Source organism: Perognathus longimembris, chromosome 2 (assembly GCF_023159225.1).
Source record: "Perognathus longimembris pacificus isolate PPM17 chromosome 2, ASM2315922v1, whole genome shotgun sequence".
NCBI lineage: Eukaryota > Metazoa > Chordata > Mammalia > Rodentia > Heteromyidae > Perognathus > Perognathus longimembris.
Genome location: NC_063162.1, coordinates 60,275,069 through 60,294,407, shown reverse-complemented (window position 1 = coordinate 60,294,407; position 19,339 = coordinate 60,275,069). Strand labels below are relative to the sequence as shown.

The 19,339-nt window shown below is 46.2% G+C and overlaps 1 protein-coding gene across 1 annotated transcript; it reads right to left on the bottom strand.

Moving 5' to 3' along the window:
* Positions 1 to 6,386: 6,386 nt before the first annotated feature.
* On the bottom strand, positions 6,387 to 9,465 carry Fam170b (family with sequence similarity 170 member B). Its single transcript, XM_048336930.1, has 2 exons — positions 9,354 to 9,465; positions 6,387 to 7,297 (listed from the first exon to the last, which is right to left on the bottom strand). The coding sequence occupies exons 1-2, from the start codon at positions 9,463 to 9,465 to the stop codon at positions 6,387 to 6,389; spliced, it is 1,023 nt and encodes a 340-aa protein (XP_048192887.1).
* Between the last annotated feature and the right edge of the window lie 9,874 nt (positions 9,466 to 19,339).

The following is a 19,339-nucleotide window of genomic DNA, read 5'->3' as shown; positions in this document are numbered from 1 at the left end:
AGGAAGGAAGGAAGGAAGGAAGGAAGGAAGGAAGGAAGGAAGGAAGGAAGGAAGGAAGGAAGGGGAGGGAGGGAGGGAGGGAGAGAGAGAGGAAGGAAGGAAAATATATCAGTTACAGCTCTAGGCTTCGACAGCAGCTCTTTACCAACTCCATCTCTACACCAACATTCTTGTGAAATCCATTCTTGTGTGCTCACACATGGTTTTTGTCTTTTACACATTTTGCCAATTTTTATGAATCAAAATCATTGCCAATGTTTAACTTGCTTTTAAAATATGTAGCATTTCTCATTTGTGTTACTACAAACCACATGTAATGGAAATTCTTGTGTCTTTGGCAGACATGAGAATTTCTCTGGGAGCAGAGAGAATGTTTACTTCTAAAACACCACCACTGACACGTAGCCTGGTTGGTGAGGAAAGGCCTTTGGGCCTATACTCATGGGGTGCCTGGTCTCCCTCCAACAGTGGAACGAAGCCTGCTCCCCCCGTCCTCTGCTTGAATTTTCAGCTCGGGTTTGCCCTACTCCCCACCATGGTGGCCCTCTCTTTCTTTCCTTCCCTTTCAGAGCAGCTAACTTGATGCATTTCATGTGTATTGATTAAGAAGGTTGCCAGGTATAGGTGGCTCACATCTGTAATCTTAGCTGCTCAGGAGACTGAGATCTGAGGATTGTGGTTCAAAGCCAACCCCCACAGAAAAGTCCCCATGAGACTATTTAACCAATCAAAAATGGAAGTGGCACTGTGTCTCACAGTAGTAGAGCACTAGCCTTGAGCAAAAGAGCTCAGGGACAATGCCTAGGCCCTAAGTTCAAGCCCTACAACGGACAAAAGAAAAACAGGTTGGATTATGTCTCCATTGGTACAAAAATCTCTAGACACAATGGCCAGACATGTCCAGACATGGCCAGAAACTGTCCTCTCTTCATGTTGGCTGTGGGTTTATAGCTCAGCCATTATGGAGCACAGTTCTAGAGAAACAAACACAGGGAAGCACATATGTCCTGCATGTGGGGGTGCATCTTATGATCTTGTGGTCCCAAATTTCAGGCTACGAGGCCCTACTCTACTTTCTCAGAGAAGGGGATAGGCAGAGCACCAGATGGTAGGAAGGGAATCAGATTTCACAAGTTCCAAAGGACTGAAACCTTCCTTCTTTCCTTCAATCTCTCTCTCTCTCTCTTTTCCATTCTTTATGCCTTTTCCTTTTCATGTACCAATCACCTTGCTTCTTCATGGCTGTCAGTCTACCACTTGAGCCATGCCTCCAGTCTGATATTTTGTTGGTTAATTAGAGATGGAGTTTTGCAGACTTTTCTGCCAGGACTGCCCTCAAACTTTGATCCTCCAGGTCTTGGCCTCCTAGGTAGCTAGGATTACTATAGGAGTGAGTTACCAGCATTGGGTTGGGATGTAGCTTTCTAGTGTGGAAATAAGTCTACAGAGGATTTCTTCGGAAGTTTTCCGAAGCCAAATCCTCCATTTTCCTTCAAAGAAATATAGATGTTGGTCAGGATAACAGGACATGGCCCCAGGCAGACTAAAATCATTTTGTTTTTAGTGACTTTCTACATGGGATGGTAAATCTACTTGAGTGCTTCATAATGCCACATTGAACACAAGGAAAGAGCAGGAAAGGGGTGGCTTGTGCCAATAATCCTAGCTACTTGGGAAGTTGAAATCTAAGAATCAAGGTTCAAAGCCAGCTCAGTTAGAAAAGTCAGTTAACTACCACAAAGCTGGAAGTGGAGTATGGCTCAAGTGGTAGAGTGCCAGCCTTGAGCAAAAAGCCAAGCAAGAGTACAAGGCCCTAAATTCAAGTCCCAGTAACCAACACACATATGCACACAAACACACCTCTACAAACATACACACACACACAAACACAAAAAGAAAAAGATCACTGAAGGGGAAGGAAAGGAAGGAAGGAAGGAAGGAAGGAAGAAAGAAAGGAAGGAAGGAAGGAAGGAAGGAAGGAAGGAAGGAAGGGAAGGAAGGAAGGAAGGAAGGAAGGAAGGAAGGAAGGAAGGAAGGAAGGAAGGGCACAACAGACAATATGACAGCCTGAAAGCAGAGACTTTCACATCCTCAAGACCCCTCAGTTACCTCCCTGTCCCACATGGGGGCTTGGGGCTGTCCTCCATCAGATATGAGTGAAAGCAGCTTCAGCTGTGTGTGTGCGCATGTGCATGCACTCGTATGCCACTCCTGCAATTTGAACTCAGGGCCTGGGCACTATCCCTGAGCTTTTATGCTCAAGGCTAACAGTCTATCACTTGAGTCACAGCTCCACTTTCAACTTTTGGGTGGTTAATGGAAGATGAGAGTCTCATGGTCTTTCCCACCTGGGCTGGCTTCAAATTTCAATCCTCAGATCTCAGCCTCCTGAGTAACTAGGACTACAAGTATGAGCTACTGGCCCCTGGCCTAAGCTTCAGCTTTGGCCCATTGAATTAGGAAAGTATAATATCTCTTTAATTAATACTCATTTACAGCATGAACTTTGCATTTGCCTGGCACCATTTTATTTTTGTTTTTTGTAACCACTCATTCACTTTTTAATTTTATATAATTAAAAATATTTATATATTTTAAGTAGTTGTACACCAAGATTTCAATTCAGCATGTCAGTTTATGAATACAAAGCATCTTGATCAGTGTCTCCCCTATTTCTCTCAGCCCCACTCTTCCCTTCAAGTCACCTGGTTCCATTTCACACATGTGCACTGAGTGTGAGGACAGCTTTCACCCATTCTTCCTCTCTCATCTATCCCTCTTTTCTTGAGAGCCCCCTCAACCCCAGTGATAACACATTATTTCAGCTTCCTGGTGCTCATTTTTAAAAACTGCAAATCAATTGTTCAAAGGAATTTCACCATTGCAATCTTTCCTTGTGTATACCATACTTTAGCCAGTGTGTGTGCATATATGCATATGATTCTGTATAGGTTTTCATATATGTTTATTATTTAGGCCTACCTTCCAGATATGAGAGAAAATTTGTGCACTTTGTCTCTTTGGACCTGACTTACTTCACTTAGCATATTTTTTGCAGGTCCATCCATTTCCCTGTAAGTGACATAACAATCTTCCTGATGCATGAGTACATTTCATATATATATATATATATATGTTCATATATATGTATATATACACACATGTATGCATATATATCATGAGTAAATTTCATATCTACGTGTGTGTATGTATATATATCATACCTTCATGATCTACTCATCCGTTGTAGGGCATCTGGGCTGTTTCCCTATCTTGGCTTTGGCTGGCACTATTTTAAATAAACTTTGCAAAGCTCTTCTAGGCTTTACAGATGGAAAAATGGATTATTGGCTTCTATGAAATTATCTTCCAATCAACCCATCTTACGTTGGAAATATTACAAACACACGTCAATATACCTCACACAGGGGCTGCCATGGCTCAGTGATAGTGTGTTGAGGAGTGTGGTCCCCTCCACGACTTTGGCTTCCTGGGACCCATAGCTTGTGCCTTGAGCATCATGGCAGGAAGAACTGCTCATTTCTAGGCTTTTAAAGTCTGGCCCTGTAACTTAGCAATAGAACACTTTCCCAGCATGTGCAAGGCCCTGGGTTCAATGCTCAGCATTATGGAGAAAAAAGAACCTGAAATCAATGCTGAGTGTCAGTGGCTCATGCCTATAATCCTAGCTATAAAGAAAGTTGAGATCTAAGGATCCTGGTTTGAAGCCAGCCTGAGCAGAATGTCTGTGAAATTCATATCCTCAATTAACCACCAAAAAGCCAGAGTGGAACTGTGGCTCAAGTGGTAGCGCATGACCCTTGAGTGAAAAAGTGCAGGACAGCACCAAGCCCCAGCGTGCGCATGCACGCATGCACACACACACACACACACACACACACGTATGCACATACACTCAGAATTCAATGGTTTCTCCTGAACAGCTTTTAAAAGTGTGCTTCAAATCATCCTAAGTTGGGCATCTGCTGTACAATCAGGCTGGGCCTCCCCCTTTGCTTTTCTGCTCAGGAAAGACAGATGGTGGGAGGTGAGGGAACAAGGGCTCTGATGGTTTCTGGGGCAATCTGGCTCCATAGATGCCTGGGTCATAGTCCTGCAGCTACATGGCTTGATCAACTTGAATCACTGGGGTGGAGGTGGGTGGTGGATCTTTTCAGCACTCTCTTGAGGATGCCATTGAGAGAGAAACAAAAATGAGGCCGACAGGACAACATTGCCAGTGGCCTGGTAGAGACAAGAAATACCCTTTCCTCTTGCGGGAGACCCCGGGAAACTAGGATAAGCTCTGCAGAATTGTTTTGATGACCCTGGAGCTGACCCGCACAGGGGAATGCCACCCACCCCTTGGGGTAAGGCTAACAGTTACTGGGCCAGATGCCACAACAACTGAGATGGGCCCCAACGCAGCCCCAAGAGCTTACATTAGGCTCTGATTTCTGGGCCGCCCTCTCTCTCGGTCTGAGAAATCTATACTTTCCCTCTTCTCCCTCACCATCCTCCCCTCTCCCCTTCCCTGCCTCTCCCTTCACTCCTCCTCTCCCCTCTTTTCTCCTTCTCCCTCTCTCTCCTCCTCCTCTTTTCCCCCTCCTCTTCCCTCCCTTTCCAACTCCATCTTCCCTTCCTCCTCCCCTTCCGTTTTCCTCTCTCCCTGCCCCTTACTCCCCTCCTCCCTTGCCAAGGAAGAAGGTGGACAGGACCTCATATTGAGTAAGGTGCAAATTCCTAGCTGGGGTTTGTACCAGTAGTTTGTACCAGTAGTTAAGAGACTTTCCTCAGTTTCCCTACCACTTTACTCATTTTCAGCTAAACTTTGCCTCTTCTCCCACTTGTCCTGACTGATCATTCCTTACTTGGTGGAGACAAAAAGGACCCAAGGCCCCTAGACAGGACCACCATGGCATCATGATGGTCCCCACTCCATGCCCGGCTGGTGGCTGGTGGTTACTGAGGCTTCCCTGACCTGCTGTCAGGACTTCAGAGGACATGCCTGGGCCAGGGTTGCAGTGTGTGTGTGTTGGGGGGGGGGTCTGGGAATGGGCTCCCTCCCCTCCTTCCCAGCGGTGGGAGAAGCCAGCTCACCACTGAGGGGTTGGAGCTGTGCCAACCCACTCTGCAGTCCCAGAGCTGGAGGGGCTGCTTGGCCCTCCAGGCCCCTGTGGCCAAGCCCGTCCTGGGTGTGGCTCTTGCTCAGCCCAGCTGGCTTTGATCAGCTCTTCCTCAGCCACATTGCTGCCTTCATGTGTCCTTGTTTATGTTTCCCAGAAAACAAATGCTATGTCTTTCCCACGACTGTTAGGTTTTAACCTCCTGTGAACAGGAGCAGGCTCCCCCCCCTCACCCTCTGCAATCCTCTGCTGGTTTTGGAGGGGGGGGCGGGGCAGCATCCTTAACCTCTCTCCCAAGCCTCATTAGCCTTTAAATAAAATTAGAATTAATTTATTGCTCACTTTCTTACATCATTTAAATAAAAATTACAAGGGGTAATTGTTTGGGATTAGGTTCCTGGTACTCAGCAGCAAACAGAAACAGATTAAAAGCCAAAATAGAATCACTGCTGGGTGCCAGTGCTCTGTAATCCTAGCTACTCAGGAGGCTGAGGTCTGAGGATCATGTTTCAAAGCCAGCCTGAGCAGAAAAATCCATGAGACTTTTACCTCCAATTAACCAGAAAAAATAACCAAACTGGAGGTGTGGCTCAAGTGATAGAGCATTAGCCTTGAGCAAAACAGTTCCAGGACAATGCTTAGCGCCTGCCCCCCCCACACACACACCCCGAGTTTAAGCCCCAGGATTGGCACTAACAAACAGAAGTCCATACATGATGAGAAGGGTTGCGCTGTGCTAGCTTGTCACCTTGTCACTTCCCTTGAGTGCCACTTGACAGCATGATTCAATGAATTAAAAACACTGTCTTCCATGTTTTGAGTTATTTCAAGTTTAATCCCAGTAACATTAGACATATTAGGGCCTATGACAGATTCCTAACAATGAAAACAAAAATAGGGCCGAAGCGTCCTTTGCAGTTAGCTCTCCTGGGAATCACAATCTGCATGTCCAGTAACTGTGGACCTGCTGATCCTCCAGCCAAAAAATAGAAATCCCTGCGGCCACGTGCTTACGAGTTTCAGATCCCGTGCCCCCAATCCAGAACACTTGAAGCCCTCATCTTTGGACTCGGGTGAAAAATGCTTTGCCCCACCGCCTCCCCCAGGGGAAGGAAGACATCTTCCTGTCCCATCCTGCTGCTCCAGGTGTGTTGATGGCTTCATTCCCCTGCTTCCCCTTCCTCTCCCCTGCCCTGGTAGCTTTGACAAAGGAGCAGCAACTCAAGGGGCTAGAGGTGAGGGCAGGGTGGGCAGCTCACCTCAGGCCTGCTGGGGTTTCTGCTTCGACTTCGACGGTGACTGTCGTTGAGAGGGTTGCTGCTGCTGTTGCAGCTGCTGCTGCCGTGGCTGTTGTTCTGCCTGTTGTGCTTCTTGCTGTAGTTCAGATGGCTGTATCTTGACATGAGGACTACTACACTGGCTACCTTCAGAAGGGCTCTTTTCCTCCTCCTCCTCCTCCTCCTCCACCTCCTCCTCCTCCTCCTCCTCCTCTTCCTCTTCCTCCTGCTCTTCCTGTCCTTGATCCCGGGCCCTCTTCCTCTCCAGCATCTCTTCAAAGAAGATCTGACAGCTGAAGCCCTCATGGATGCCATGCTGAGCATGCTCCAGCAGGGTCTCAAGCGAGGGGAAGACGCGGCAGCAGGCCACACAGCGCAGCCCGTAGTTGGTGGTGATCAGCCAGTCTGGGGGCGTCCGCAGCTCCTGCAGGCAGCTCTCCAAGGGACTCAGCAGCTCAGTGGCATCATCTTCAGGCTCCTGGTACGGGGTGTTCTTGCAGGCTTCTAGCTCCCAGTGCAGGTCGGTGTTGGAGGCCATCTCAAAGGAGGAGCCTTTGCGCCGCTGTCGCTTGATGAACTGGGCTTCATGGATGCGAGGCGTCCTGCTGATTGGTTCGAAGCCCTCCTCAGTCTCCCAGGCCACTGCCACGCCGCGCACTGTCTGCACATGGGTGTAGAGTGCACACACGCTCTGTGGGGGGTTGTCCTGCGGGTCGTGCAGGCAGGAGCAGCAGGACTGGTACTGGGAGTAGGACTGATACTCTGCCGAGGAATCTGACGATGATAAGGAGCTGCTCCAGCCCAAGAGTCCCTGAGGCCGGGTGGTGAAGTAGATGTCCTCATGTGGGAGGGCAGGCCCCGGACGTGGGGATGACTCATCTCTCTTCATGGTCCCTGAGGAGGATATTCCTTCAGTGCCCTCCCAAGGGATCTGTACGCTTACCTTGGGGGGGGGGCGGGGCAAATCAGAAAAGGGGTGCTCTCAGGAAGGTGGATAGCCTGCTTTGCTCCATCCTTTCTAACATGAGGATGATAATAATACTCTCACCAGGTCCCAATAAAGGCTATCAGGGGGTAAATGACAGTGGTCCAACCATATAATGCAATCTCTTTCATGGATAAAATGGATAGTAGAGGCAGATATGTAATTCATTTGCTAAATAAAAGCCAGATTTAAAAGGTTGTACAAGCCAGGTGCTGTCAGCTAATAACTATAATCCTAGCTACTTAGAAGGCTGAGACCTGAGGATCTGATTTGAAGCCGACCTGGGCAGGAATGTCCATGAGACTCTTATTTCCAATTAACCACTCAGGAAAAAACAAGAAGTGGAGCTGTGGCTCAAGTGGTAGAGCACTAGGCTTGAGCAAAAGAATCTCAGGGACAATATCTAGGCCCTGAGTTTAAGCCCCAGGAATGGCACACACACACACATACACACACACACACACACACACACACACGTTGCACAATAGGCCTGGTTCCAGTGACTTATGCCTGTAATCATAGCTACTTTGGAAGATGAGACAGAGTTCAAAGCTAGCCCAGGGCAAAATGTCTATGAGTCCTCATCCTTAATCAGCAAAATTCCAGGCTGGGCCTGGTGCTGATGGTTCACGCCTATAATCCTAGTTACTCAGAAGGCTGAGATCTGACAACTGTGGTTTGAAACAAGATCAGGCAGTAAAGCCTGTGAGACTCATATCCAATTAACTACTAAAAAACTGGAAGTAAAGCTAGGGGACAGTGCCTAGGCCCTAAGTGCAAGCTCCAGTAACAGTGCAAAAAAAAAAACTAGGCTGGAAGTACTAGTGTATCAGCCTGTGAGTGATCAAGCCAAGCAAGAACAATGGTCCTGAGTTCAAGACCAGGGACCAGAAAATGTAATCACAATAATGATTACACTTAGACAACATTCTGAAAAAAGGATAAAGTGGTCACCAAGAACCAGGTGACAGCAAAGCAGTGGCTGACTCCAGCTTGTATGAGAGAACTGTTCTGTATCTCAAGGGTGACAATGCTTACATGGGTGTATACACATGTCACAAGTATTCAGATTATACAGGTAAGATTTGTGGAGCCTGTTTGTAAAGCAAGGCCTGGAAGCGGCATAGCCAACCCAACCCATCATGCTCCATGTGATGTGTGTCTGTCTTCTTGCCCACTTCTCCTTGGGCTTTTCTTGGATTCCCACTGTGTCCCTGTCCGCATGTAAGTCGCCATGTTACCATATTGCATTGGACTCCTTTTATATTCAAAGCAACCTTGAGAAATTTCATTATGATTCTCATTAAACAGATGAGGAAAGAGAAGTGTGGAGACATTAAATGGCAGGTGTTAAGGTGAGATGGCTGCTCATGAACACATCTGGGGGTCTACAAACTGATGTTCTAGATTGACTCAATTAATTTAGTAAGTTAGTAAGTTACTTTGTCTCTTTGTTAATGTCAGTCCTGGGGCTTTAAGTTAGGGCCTCATGCTCTTGCTTAGCTTTCTCTGTTCAAAACTGTCACTCTGCCACTTGAGTCACACCTTCATTTCTCTAGCTTTTTTGCTGATTAATTGCAGGTAATAGTCTCCTGGACTTTTCTGCCTGGGCTGGCTTTTTAGTGCAATCCTTATATCTCAGCCTCCTGAGTATATAAGATTACAGACATGAGCCACTGGGGCCCAGCTCGTCTATTTACTTATGAAGGAATTTTCCTATCACTGGACTGCCATGTTGTTTTTTCCAAATGTGCATTAAGTACACCATGTTGAACATTTTACATGTCCATCCACGCACATGCTGAAATCTCACAGACTCACACAGCAGCCTAGGCAATGACAGCTGTTCCTCACTGCCCTACCCCACCATCCACTTTGATGGTCAACTTGTCTCTCCATAACAGCATCAGAATTCCTCCCTGGGGAGCACCACTGGCTCACCTCCAGCCCTGTCCTTTGACCCACACGGCCAGCATACTCCCATGCTGTCATCTGTGGACTCCGGGCTGGTCACACTGAGTGTGCTCCCATCGATCGGTGACCGCTCTCTCCTATCAACCGTGAAGTGGTGTTTCATGATCTGAAACCAGAGCTCAGAGTTGCCGTGCTCCAGCTGTTCTGCGAGAGTTGATGTGGCTGTGCTGAAGCCCTCCAGGTGGCCTGGCCCGAGTGGCCCTGGAAGCTTCACTGTCACTAGGATACTGGCTTTATTCTATGATGTCATCAGTGACACAGGCTTTTTTTCCCCTGTGATTCATGGTAACATTTGTGCTATTGGAGATGAGTCTAGAGGATTTATCTGCCTGGGCTGGCTTTGAACCTTGATTATCAGCTCTGTCTTCTGAGTAGCTAGAATTATAGCCATGTGCCACCAACACCTGGCCCCCTCCACTCCTTTAAGTTCCAAATTAGAATAGTTTTAAATCAATTGAAAAATATCCCATTAATTCAAAGGCAGCACAAACATCACCCACCTCTTGGTAGGCACCTACTTCTTCCCCCAAAGCCTCATCACTGCACAGAGGAAAACACCAGGGGGCTCCAGTGAGCGATTTGAAGACGTACCTGTACCTGCAAGAAGAGAGTGAACACATTTTCCTCCTCAGTAATTACAGAGACCCCTTTATAAAAACATGGGGTGCCAGGACAATAGCAAAGCTAATGAAATAGAAAACTTAGTGTACAAATAGACATAATATGTTAGAACTTTTAAGTGCTAATGAGAGAGAGAGAGAGAGAGAGAGAGAGAGAGAGAGAGAGAGAGAGAGCGACTGAGTAAGCTGGCTAAGCTTTCAGCCCCTCATCCCTTAGAGATTCTGTGTCCTTCACTATGGCTTTGAGTGGCCATGTATTCAGGCCCTTACACATTACATCCTGACAGCATTGAGCAGTTCCCCACTGGGCTTACTTCCTGGCCCATCATTGTTCCTGAAGGCCTGCATGTGAACAGTGAACTGCACACCCAGGGTGAGCTGGAATGGGCATCCAATCAGAGGGGCTAAAGGAGAGCTCCTGCAGGTTATATGAAGCCTCTGATTGGCTGTGGGAATTGGTATGGCCTGCAGGCTGTCCAATGATGGTGAGGGTCACCGTGTGACCCTCTCCTAGAAACCCCTTATGAACCCCTGCCCACACACCCCAGTCGGTGCCCTCCCATGGGACCCTCCTACCTAGCAGAAGCTCTGTCTATCTTTCTCTTCAATAGTCTTTGCTGTTTTGCTTCTCTCTCTGTGTCTTTGGACTAATTTGTGGAGACCATGGAGACAAAGGACTGATCCAGGTATTACAGGTTTTCAGAATCACTAACACAATGTCTGGGGGGTACAAAGACTCAGCCAATAGATGATGCTGAACATTCTAATATACTATTGCCAGAAAATTAAGTTTGGTCTCACCTCATGTAAAATGAGAAGAATATCTTCACGTGTCTCAAAGGTTATATTGTAATCAAAAGAATATAGAAAAGAGGTTATATTATAATTAAAAGAATATAGAAAGAAAATGTAAGTTAAGGTTTTAAATTAGAGGGTGTTTTTTTTTCTCCAATGTTATCGACCATTTAGGGGCTTCATCGACTTTATTGTTTAAAATTATTTGTTATGTGTTTCTGGCTTTTTGTTTATTTGTTTGATATTATTCTTTTCTTTTTAAGCTGGTTGTGGGGCTTGAACTCAGGACCTGAGCACTATCCCTAAGCTTTTGTGCTTAAGGCTGGTGCTCAACCTCTTGAGCAATGGCTCCACTTTTGCCTTTTTTTGGTAGTTAACTGGAGACAAGAGTCTATGGCTTTGGGCTGGGGATATGGCCTAGTGGCAAGAGTGCCTGCCTCATATACATGAGGCCCTGGGTTCGATTCCCCAGCACCACATATACAGAAAATGGCCAGAAGGGGCGCTGTGGCTCAAGTGGCAGAGTGCTAGCCTTGAGCAAGAAGCCAGGGACAGTGCTCAGGCCCTAAGTCCAGTCCCCAGGACTGGCCAAAAAAAAAAAAATTTTTTTTAAAAAAAAAAGAGTCTATGGCTGGCTTTGAACCACAGTCTGTAGATTTCAGCCTCCTGAACAGCTAGGATGACAGGTGTGAGCCACTGGCACCTGCCTCTGATTCAGTTTTAATAGAACTAAACAGAAAGACAAAGGGAAGGAGCAGATGTTTCCTGGAATTATAAGGGAACTATAACCTAAAAATACATGATACACACTGCTTATTTCCATTTATAAGATAGGCAAGAGTTTATTTATTTATTTTTGCCAGTCCTAGGGGTGGGACTGAGGGCCTGAGAACTGTCCCTGGCTTCTTTTTGCTCAAAGCTAGCACTCTACCACTTGAGCCACAGCGCCATGTCTAGCTTTTTCGGTTTATGTGGGGCTGAGGAATCAAACCAAGGGCTTCATGCATGCTAGGCAAGCACTTTATTGCTAAGCCACATTCCCAGCCCCAAGAGTTTAAAACTTTAACAATAACAATACCCAGAGAGATTGAGAACATGAGGAAATGAAGCCTTCGATAACCATTTTTCCCCCTGGTGCTGGGACTTGAACTCAGTGTTTCATGCTCTTGCTTGGCTTTCACTCAAGGCTGGAATTCTGCCACTTGAGCCACACTCTTACTTCTGGCTTTGTACTCCTTGAGATAAGACTCTCTTAGATTTGTCTGCCCTGGCTGGCTTTTTTGTTTTTGTTTTGCATTTCAATCTTCAAATCTCAGCCTTCTTACTAGCTAGATATACAGAAGTGAGCCCCTGATATCCAGCTTTGTACTCTATTATTTTTAATTGAATTTTAAATTAGCATTATAAAGGTGATATACAGAGGGGTTACAGTTACATAATCAGGTCTGTATCTATTAACAGTGTAATTTACCTTTCTCAATAGGACTTTAGTGGTACCCATTACAATTATATATGCCATGCTTTTTCACTAAGCAGTTTTCTTCCAGCTCTTTCCTGGGAAACTCATATTTATGCTATAAATGTACATAAAATTTTCACATAAAGAAATATTTACTGTACTTTTTTTTTAGTATTGGGGTTTGAACTTGGGGCCTTCTGGTTGCTAGGCAAGTACTTTACCACTTGCATTACACCTGCAGCCTTTTGGGTCTTAGTTTGCTTTAGTTATTTTTCAGGTAGAGTCTTTTACGGGAGTGACCTATGACCTCAATCCTACCTAGACCACAGCTTTGAACCACTATGCTTAACTTATTTGTTGAGGTGATGCCATGCTAGTTTGTTGCCTGGGTTGGACTTGAACCATAAACCTGCTAGTTTCTGCCTTTTAGTAGCTGTGATTACAGGCATGCCCAGTATGTAGCAGTTGCCATGATAGGAAAAACAGGACATATTACAAAATGCCATCCAAAGACAGACATGTACTAGGTGATGATGGCTCAGGCCTGCAATCCTAGCTCTCAGGAGGCTGAGATCTGAGGACTGTGGTTTAAAGTCAGATCAGGCAGAAATGTGAGATCTATGTCCAATTAACCAGACAAAAACTACAAGTAGAAGTATGGCTTAAATGATTGGGCACCTTGAGCAAAAAAGCCAAGGTAGATCTCAAGGCCTTGAGTTCAAGCCCCAGTATTGATACAAAGAGAGAACAAGCAAATGAGCAAGCAAGAAAAAAAAAAAGAAAAGAAAGAAAGATGATAACATTACAACATAATCAAATTATGGAATATCATTCCATAATGGAAGAGAGCTACATATATTAATAGACAAATTCATGTCACATGAAAATACAAAATACAGCAATTAAAATTGTGCTTGTGTAAAAAAGTTAAACATGCTGCCCTCCACAAAAACCTAAATCAAATTCTGTACTATTTAAAAAGGCACATAGAATGCGGTCAATGGTGGCTCATGCCTGTACTTCTAACTACTCAGGAGGCTGAGATTTGAGGATCATGGTTCAAAGTCAACCTGGGCAGGAAAGGCCAAGAGACTCATCTCCACCAAAGAGCCAGCAGTGGAGCTGTGCTTCAAGTGTGGCAGCAGCCTTAAGTGAAAAAGCTCAGGGACAGTGCCCAGGCCCTGGGTTCAAGCCCCCAAACCAACACACACACACACACACACACATACACACACAGAAGATCTGAAAATCATCAGACCTAAGTAAAAAGAACATTGGTCTCAGAAGAAGAGAAAGATTAGGGGGTAGGGAGCACTGTGGGAGATTGAATTACCTAAAAATGGCCACACTGAATCCATCCTACCTTCCCTTCTCACAGTGTCATGGGACTGTGAAGCTGGAGTTTTTAGAACTGCCTCAAGAATAGAATACAGAGAAGGATGACTTTGTGACTGGGAATGCTACATCATAAAAGATGATGTGTCTTCCCCCTGTTTCTCTCTCCACTGTCCTCTGAGATCATCCACCATGTTGGTCATCTGTTAGGTTGGAGGAAGCTGAAACCACAGATGAGGTGGCAGAGAGGGGTTCAAGGTAACAGCTCTGCTGATCTCAGTCAGCCACCAGATGTTATCTTTTGTTGACACGGATTCAACATTCTTTATTTTGGTTCTCTATGAGTGGTTCTGAAGGTTTGTGACAGGAGTACATCTCTTTTTGGACAGTGTCACCCTTCCCTTGCTCCCTCCTAGTTTTTCCCTCCCCTCCCCACACACGAGTGTATAGTTCCTTTCCCACCTAGTGTCCAGTGAGCACCGCTGCTGTGCTTGTTCACTCTTTGACCCTCCATTTCTGAACCAGCAATATTTGAGCAAAGGGGTTTGCAGGTGACTCTGCTTCCCTGCCTCAGAGCCATCCAGCCTGGACACTGGACCTTACAGAGTAAGCCCTGCCCCTGTGTCCTACCGGATCCCCCACCCAGAGAAAGTACAAGCATACTAAAAAGTGCTTTTTTTCCCCAGTCTTGGGGCTTGAACTTGGGTCCTGGGTGCTGCCCCTGAGCTCTTTTGCTCAAGGATAGTGCCCTACCACTTTGAGCCACAGTGCCACTGCTGGCTTTTGAGTAGTTTGTTGGAAATAAGAGTCTCACAGGGACTTTCTTCCAGGACTGGTTTTGAAGGGTCATCCTCAGATCTCAGCCTCCTGAGTCACTAGGATTACAGGCACAAGCCACTGGTGCCTGGCTGACAAGTGTTTTTATGTGGTAAGGTTTGTGGACCATTTGTTACCCAGCCACAGTAATTACAGTGGAAGTTGGTTTCCTCTACAATGTTTAATATGTCCTAACAGGACCCTTTGTTGGCAATATCAGTGTTCTGCACATCTCTCTGGCCCAGGCCAAGAAGTCAGAGCCAAATGAATGTAATGGTTTTTCAGGTCAACTTGAGAGAATGGTTCTCAGCACCAACATCCATAGTCTTGCTTATTCAATTCCAGTGTTCACATGGAGCAGCTTCAACATTATTAACCTTGGCCCCATGGACGATGGTCAGCTAGATCACAAGCCGACATCATAAATATTTGCTTCTGTCTTATGTTTCTGAACTAAAATGTTTGTCATTATTGTTGTGCCAGTACTGGGCTTGAACTCAGGGGCTTCGAATTCTTGTTCAGTTTTTGTTTTTTTGCTCGTGCCTGGCACTCTACCACTAGAGCCACATCAGCACTTCCAGCTTTTTGTTGGTTAACTGGAGACATGAGTCTCAAAGATTCAACTGCCTAGGCTGGCTTTGAACCACAATCTTCAAATTGCAGTCTCCTTGAGTAGCTACTGGCATGAGCCACTGGTGCCTGCTCAACACCACATTTTCTAAAGTTGCATGGGTCAGACTTGAAGCATGTACTTTCCAGTTCTCTTCATATCCCATCTCTCAGGTGCTGGAATCCTCCTTACAGCTAGGGAGAAGGAAGGCTCGAAGGGGTAAGCAAGGCACAGGAGGGCTGGCTACAGGCCAGGCGAACACTGCAATCTCAGCTCTGCGGCTTTGCCAGATAGATGCAAATGCTTGCATTGCCCTTCCCCCTCAATTTACCTTGGGTTGCTTCTATTCACATGGAAAGGGCCTCTGTCCCAGCCTTCTTCTTGCTCTATGAAAATATTTAGTGGAGACCACCCACCGCCCACCCTCCCTCCCTGCCACGCACCCCCAGCCCCTGCCTTGTCCAGCTGGTTCTTTGGGTCTTGCCAAAAAGCTCCTTGCTTCACTGTTGCAGCCAGCTGGGGTGGTGTGCAAACACCCCAGGACAGCACAGCCCCTTTCTCAGAGCTCCATGTGACTTGGCTAGCTTGCGGCACGTATTGCATGCAAACCCCAAACCGCATCCAGAAAAGCCTCGGAGTCATGTCCAGTCTTTTTCTACCATTGCTGGCTCTTCCTAGGCTGTTCTCTGCCGAGGGCAGGAAGCAGAGCAGCTGCCTCCAGCGGGAAGCAGGGGCCCCACCACAGCTCTCTTGCTGTCCTTTGCTTCTAACCACAGAGATTGGCTTTTGCTGTAATCAGGCTACCTGGACAGCCAAATTATTCATCCCAGGGCAGTTGGGAGTCCAGAAATAGCCTGTCCACTTGGAGCCAGAAGTGATATGTGGGCTGCAATTGTGGGATTTTTGTGGCTGAGTCACAGTATAAAGATGTTTTGAATGGGGAAGCCTTCCTCTGTCTCTGTTTCTCTGTGTCTTTTTACATACCTGTGCTCCTGTGTTCATGCTAACATCTGAAGGAGGGAGGGAAGGGGGCCTTGGCTCATTCAGATGAGTCAGATAGGGCAACTCTGGAATAGGGGAGGGAGGGGCTCCTACAGTGCAAGAATTAAGGATGACTTTATTGTGGTCTTAGGTCTGCAGAGAAAGTTCCAGAAGCAATCAAACAAGTTGAGGATTAGCGTCGAGAAGTATTATCTTTTCTGAGTTTCTTTTCTGTTGCTTCTTGTAACTCTTGAAAAAGAAGTGAGTCAGTAGACCACAGAAGGAAAATCTCAGCCATGGAGAAACGTGGAAATGACAAGCAAATGTGGATGGCAGTTTTGATTTGTTTTCCTTTGGATTTAATAACAGGCCATGCCTTTCCCCAGGTTTTCTTGGCTTTGGGACACACCCACAGGGCTGCTGGGTTCTCTCTGTCATCAGGGAGCAGGGAGGGGCTCTGGCCTCTGGGTTGAGCCCCTAGTACATCCTGTGCAATGCAGCTTAGCACTAGCTTTCTCAGAGTACCCTGCTTAGCCGTCCCTGGATCCACAAGCATCTCTCCTAGCGCATGCTTCCTTGAAAGAGGACTCTAAGCAAGGCCCTGGACATCCCGCTGGGGGCCTGCCCCATGACCCTGCTCAGCCTCCCAGCAGCTAGCCACGCCCTTTGCATGTTCTTCAAGAGTCTTACAGAAAGCTCTCGGGAAAGGGCTGTGTCTTTTCTCTCTGTGTATCCAACATAGGCTGGCCATAGACCACTTGGACAGTTTCTAAGGCTGCAAGGCAAAATTGTCTTGAGTGACCTTCCCAGCATCATGGCCCCAGGCTCTCAGTAGGAGACCCAAGACCCCCCAAACTGACAACACATTACCTCAACTTCCAAGTCATTACCCATCCCCCAGTGCAGCCTTTAGCTTTCACCCAAGGTATGTGGATGGTTTATTAGTGGGAAACAACACATGTTTACAGATTATCCCTAAGTCCCAGCTAGATTTTATGTGTGTGTGTGTGTCTGTGTGTGTGCGTGTGTGTGTGTGTGTGTGTGTGTGTGTGTGTGTGTGTGTGTGTGTGCTGGTCCTGGGCTTTGAACTCAGGGTGCAGGCACTGTCCCCAAGCTTTTGTGGTCAAGGCTAGTGCTCTACTACTTGAGTCCCAACTCCACTTCCAAGTCTTTTTTTGGTAGTTAATTAGAGATAAAAGTTTCATGAACTTTTCTGCCATTGCTGGCTTCAAACTGTGATCCTGAGATCTCAGCCTCCTGTGTAGCTAGGATTATAGCCATGCACTACCACTATCCAACTGTTTATTTTTTTTAATCTCTTACTTTCCTATAATTTTTTTCACTTTTTTTTGTATTTGTGTGCCAGTCCTGGGGCTTGAACTCCGGGCCTTGGTGCTCTCTCTGAGCTTCGTTGCTCAAGGCTGGTGCTGCACAGCTCCCCTTCTGGCTTTTTTGCTAGTTAACTGAAGATAAGAGTCTCTTGGACCTTCTTGCCTCAGCTGGCTTTGAACCATGGTTTTAAGGTCTTATCCTCCTGTGTAGCTGGGATTACAGTATGAGGCACCAGCACCTGGTTAGGATATTTTCTTTTCTCTTAGAATATTTGCACATACTTAATGAGATGTTCTGGTGAGAACATCACATTCAGCTGGCTTTGAACCATGGTTTTAAGGTCTTATCCTCCTGTGTAGCTGGGATTACAGTATGAGGCACCAGCACCTGGTTAGGATATTTTCTTTTCTCTTAGAATATTTGCACATACTTAATGAGATGTTCTGGTGAGAACATCACATTCAGGCATAAAAATCCATTTGTTTCATATGCACCTTATACATGTAGCCCCAAGGTCATGCCATACACAAAGTGAAGTTCATCTACATCCTGATATGAGGCCAGGTGTGGAACTTTCCACATGTGGTGTCATGTCAGCTTGCAAAATTATTTCAGAATTTGGAGTATTTGGGATCTCAGAGTTTGGAATGATCAACCTATACGAAAATGCTGTCCATTCCAGTGAGAAGACAGGGACAATTTCAAAGCAAGGAGGTTTGGAGGAGCCCAGAAGAGGACCCCTAAAACATAAGCTGTTTGACCTGAGGAAAACTGACTTCAAAAAGTGATGCTTACAGATGGAATAAGATAGTCCAGTATGATTGACATAGCACACTAATTCATACTCTTCTGTGAGGAGCTACCATTGGAAGCCAGTTGCATTAGTCCCCTCTTAGGCACTAGTGACAATACAAACTGTCCCCAGGGATAATGTGTAGCTCAGTGGCAGAGTACTTGCTAGCACTCACAAGGCCAGACACACACACACACACACACACACACACACATACACACACACACACAGAGTTTCCAGATATTTCAGCTTTGACCTGGTGCAAAACTATACCTGGGCTGGGCACCAGTGGCTTAGTTAGCTACTCAGGAGGCTGAGATCTGAGGATAAGTTCAAAGCTAGCCTGGCCAGGAAAGCTCATGAGACTGTTATCTTCATTAAACACCAAAAAGTGGGCAGTGGAGCTGTGGCTCAACTGGTAACGTGCTAGCCTTGAGCACAAAAGGTCAGGTATAATGCTCAGGCCCTGAGTTCAAACCTCAGGACACACACACACACACACACACACACACACACAGGCACGAGCACATGCGCACACATCTCTGGTTGAGAAGCAATGAGCTAGATAGAAATGGGGACTTTGAACAGCGTAACACACAGTACATTTGAAGAACTGCCAGCCACTTGATCCAGAAGCAAAGTTAGAGGCATTTATCTCAAACCCCCATAGTGACTCAGCACCCACCATCTGCCAGGCACTGAACTAGGCACAGGGAGTGAAATGTGAATAAAAGGAATGAAAAACACATGGCTGATGCTCTGTGGAGTTTATGGCCAGGAGGAAAATACATATATATGTAAAATTAACACTCGTTATGAAAGTCCCTTTTCCCTTCATGTCTCAGCCTTATTTAACTTTCTATCGCCATCTCTTAGAATTCTGTCTCTCTCACTTTGCTCCAGCCAAACTGATTTTCTTTTTTAAATTGTTCATACCCCAGGGCCTTTGAATGGAACACAACCCTATTTTTCTTTCATTTCTGGCTCATTTGTGAGGTTTCGGTTTATGTATCCTTTTCCAATGGGGTTTGACAGGATGAGGAATGATTACGATCTGATCAATGCTAATGCAAACTACAGCAGAGATATTGAATAGGAAAGGGTTTGTGATTTAAAACTCTGCATTGGGGAACAAGGGAAGGGAAGAGGGAGAGAAGCAGGAGGAAAAGACGATTGACTTGCGAACAAAAACTGGGTTTGAGAGAGCAACATCTGGCTTGAATTGTGTCCAGCTCT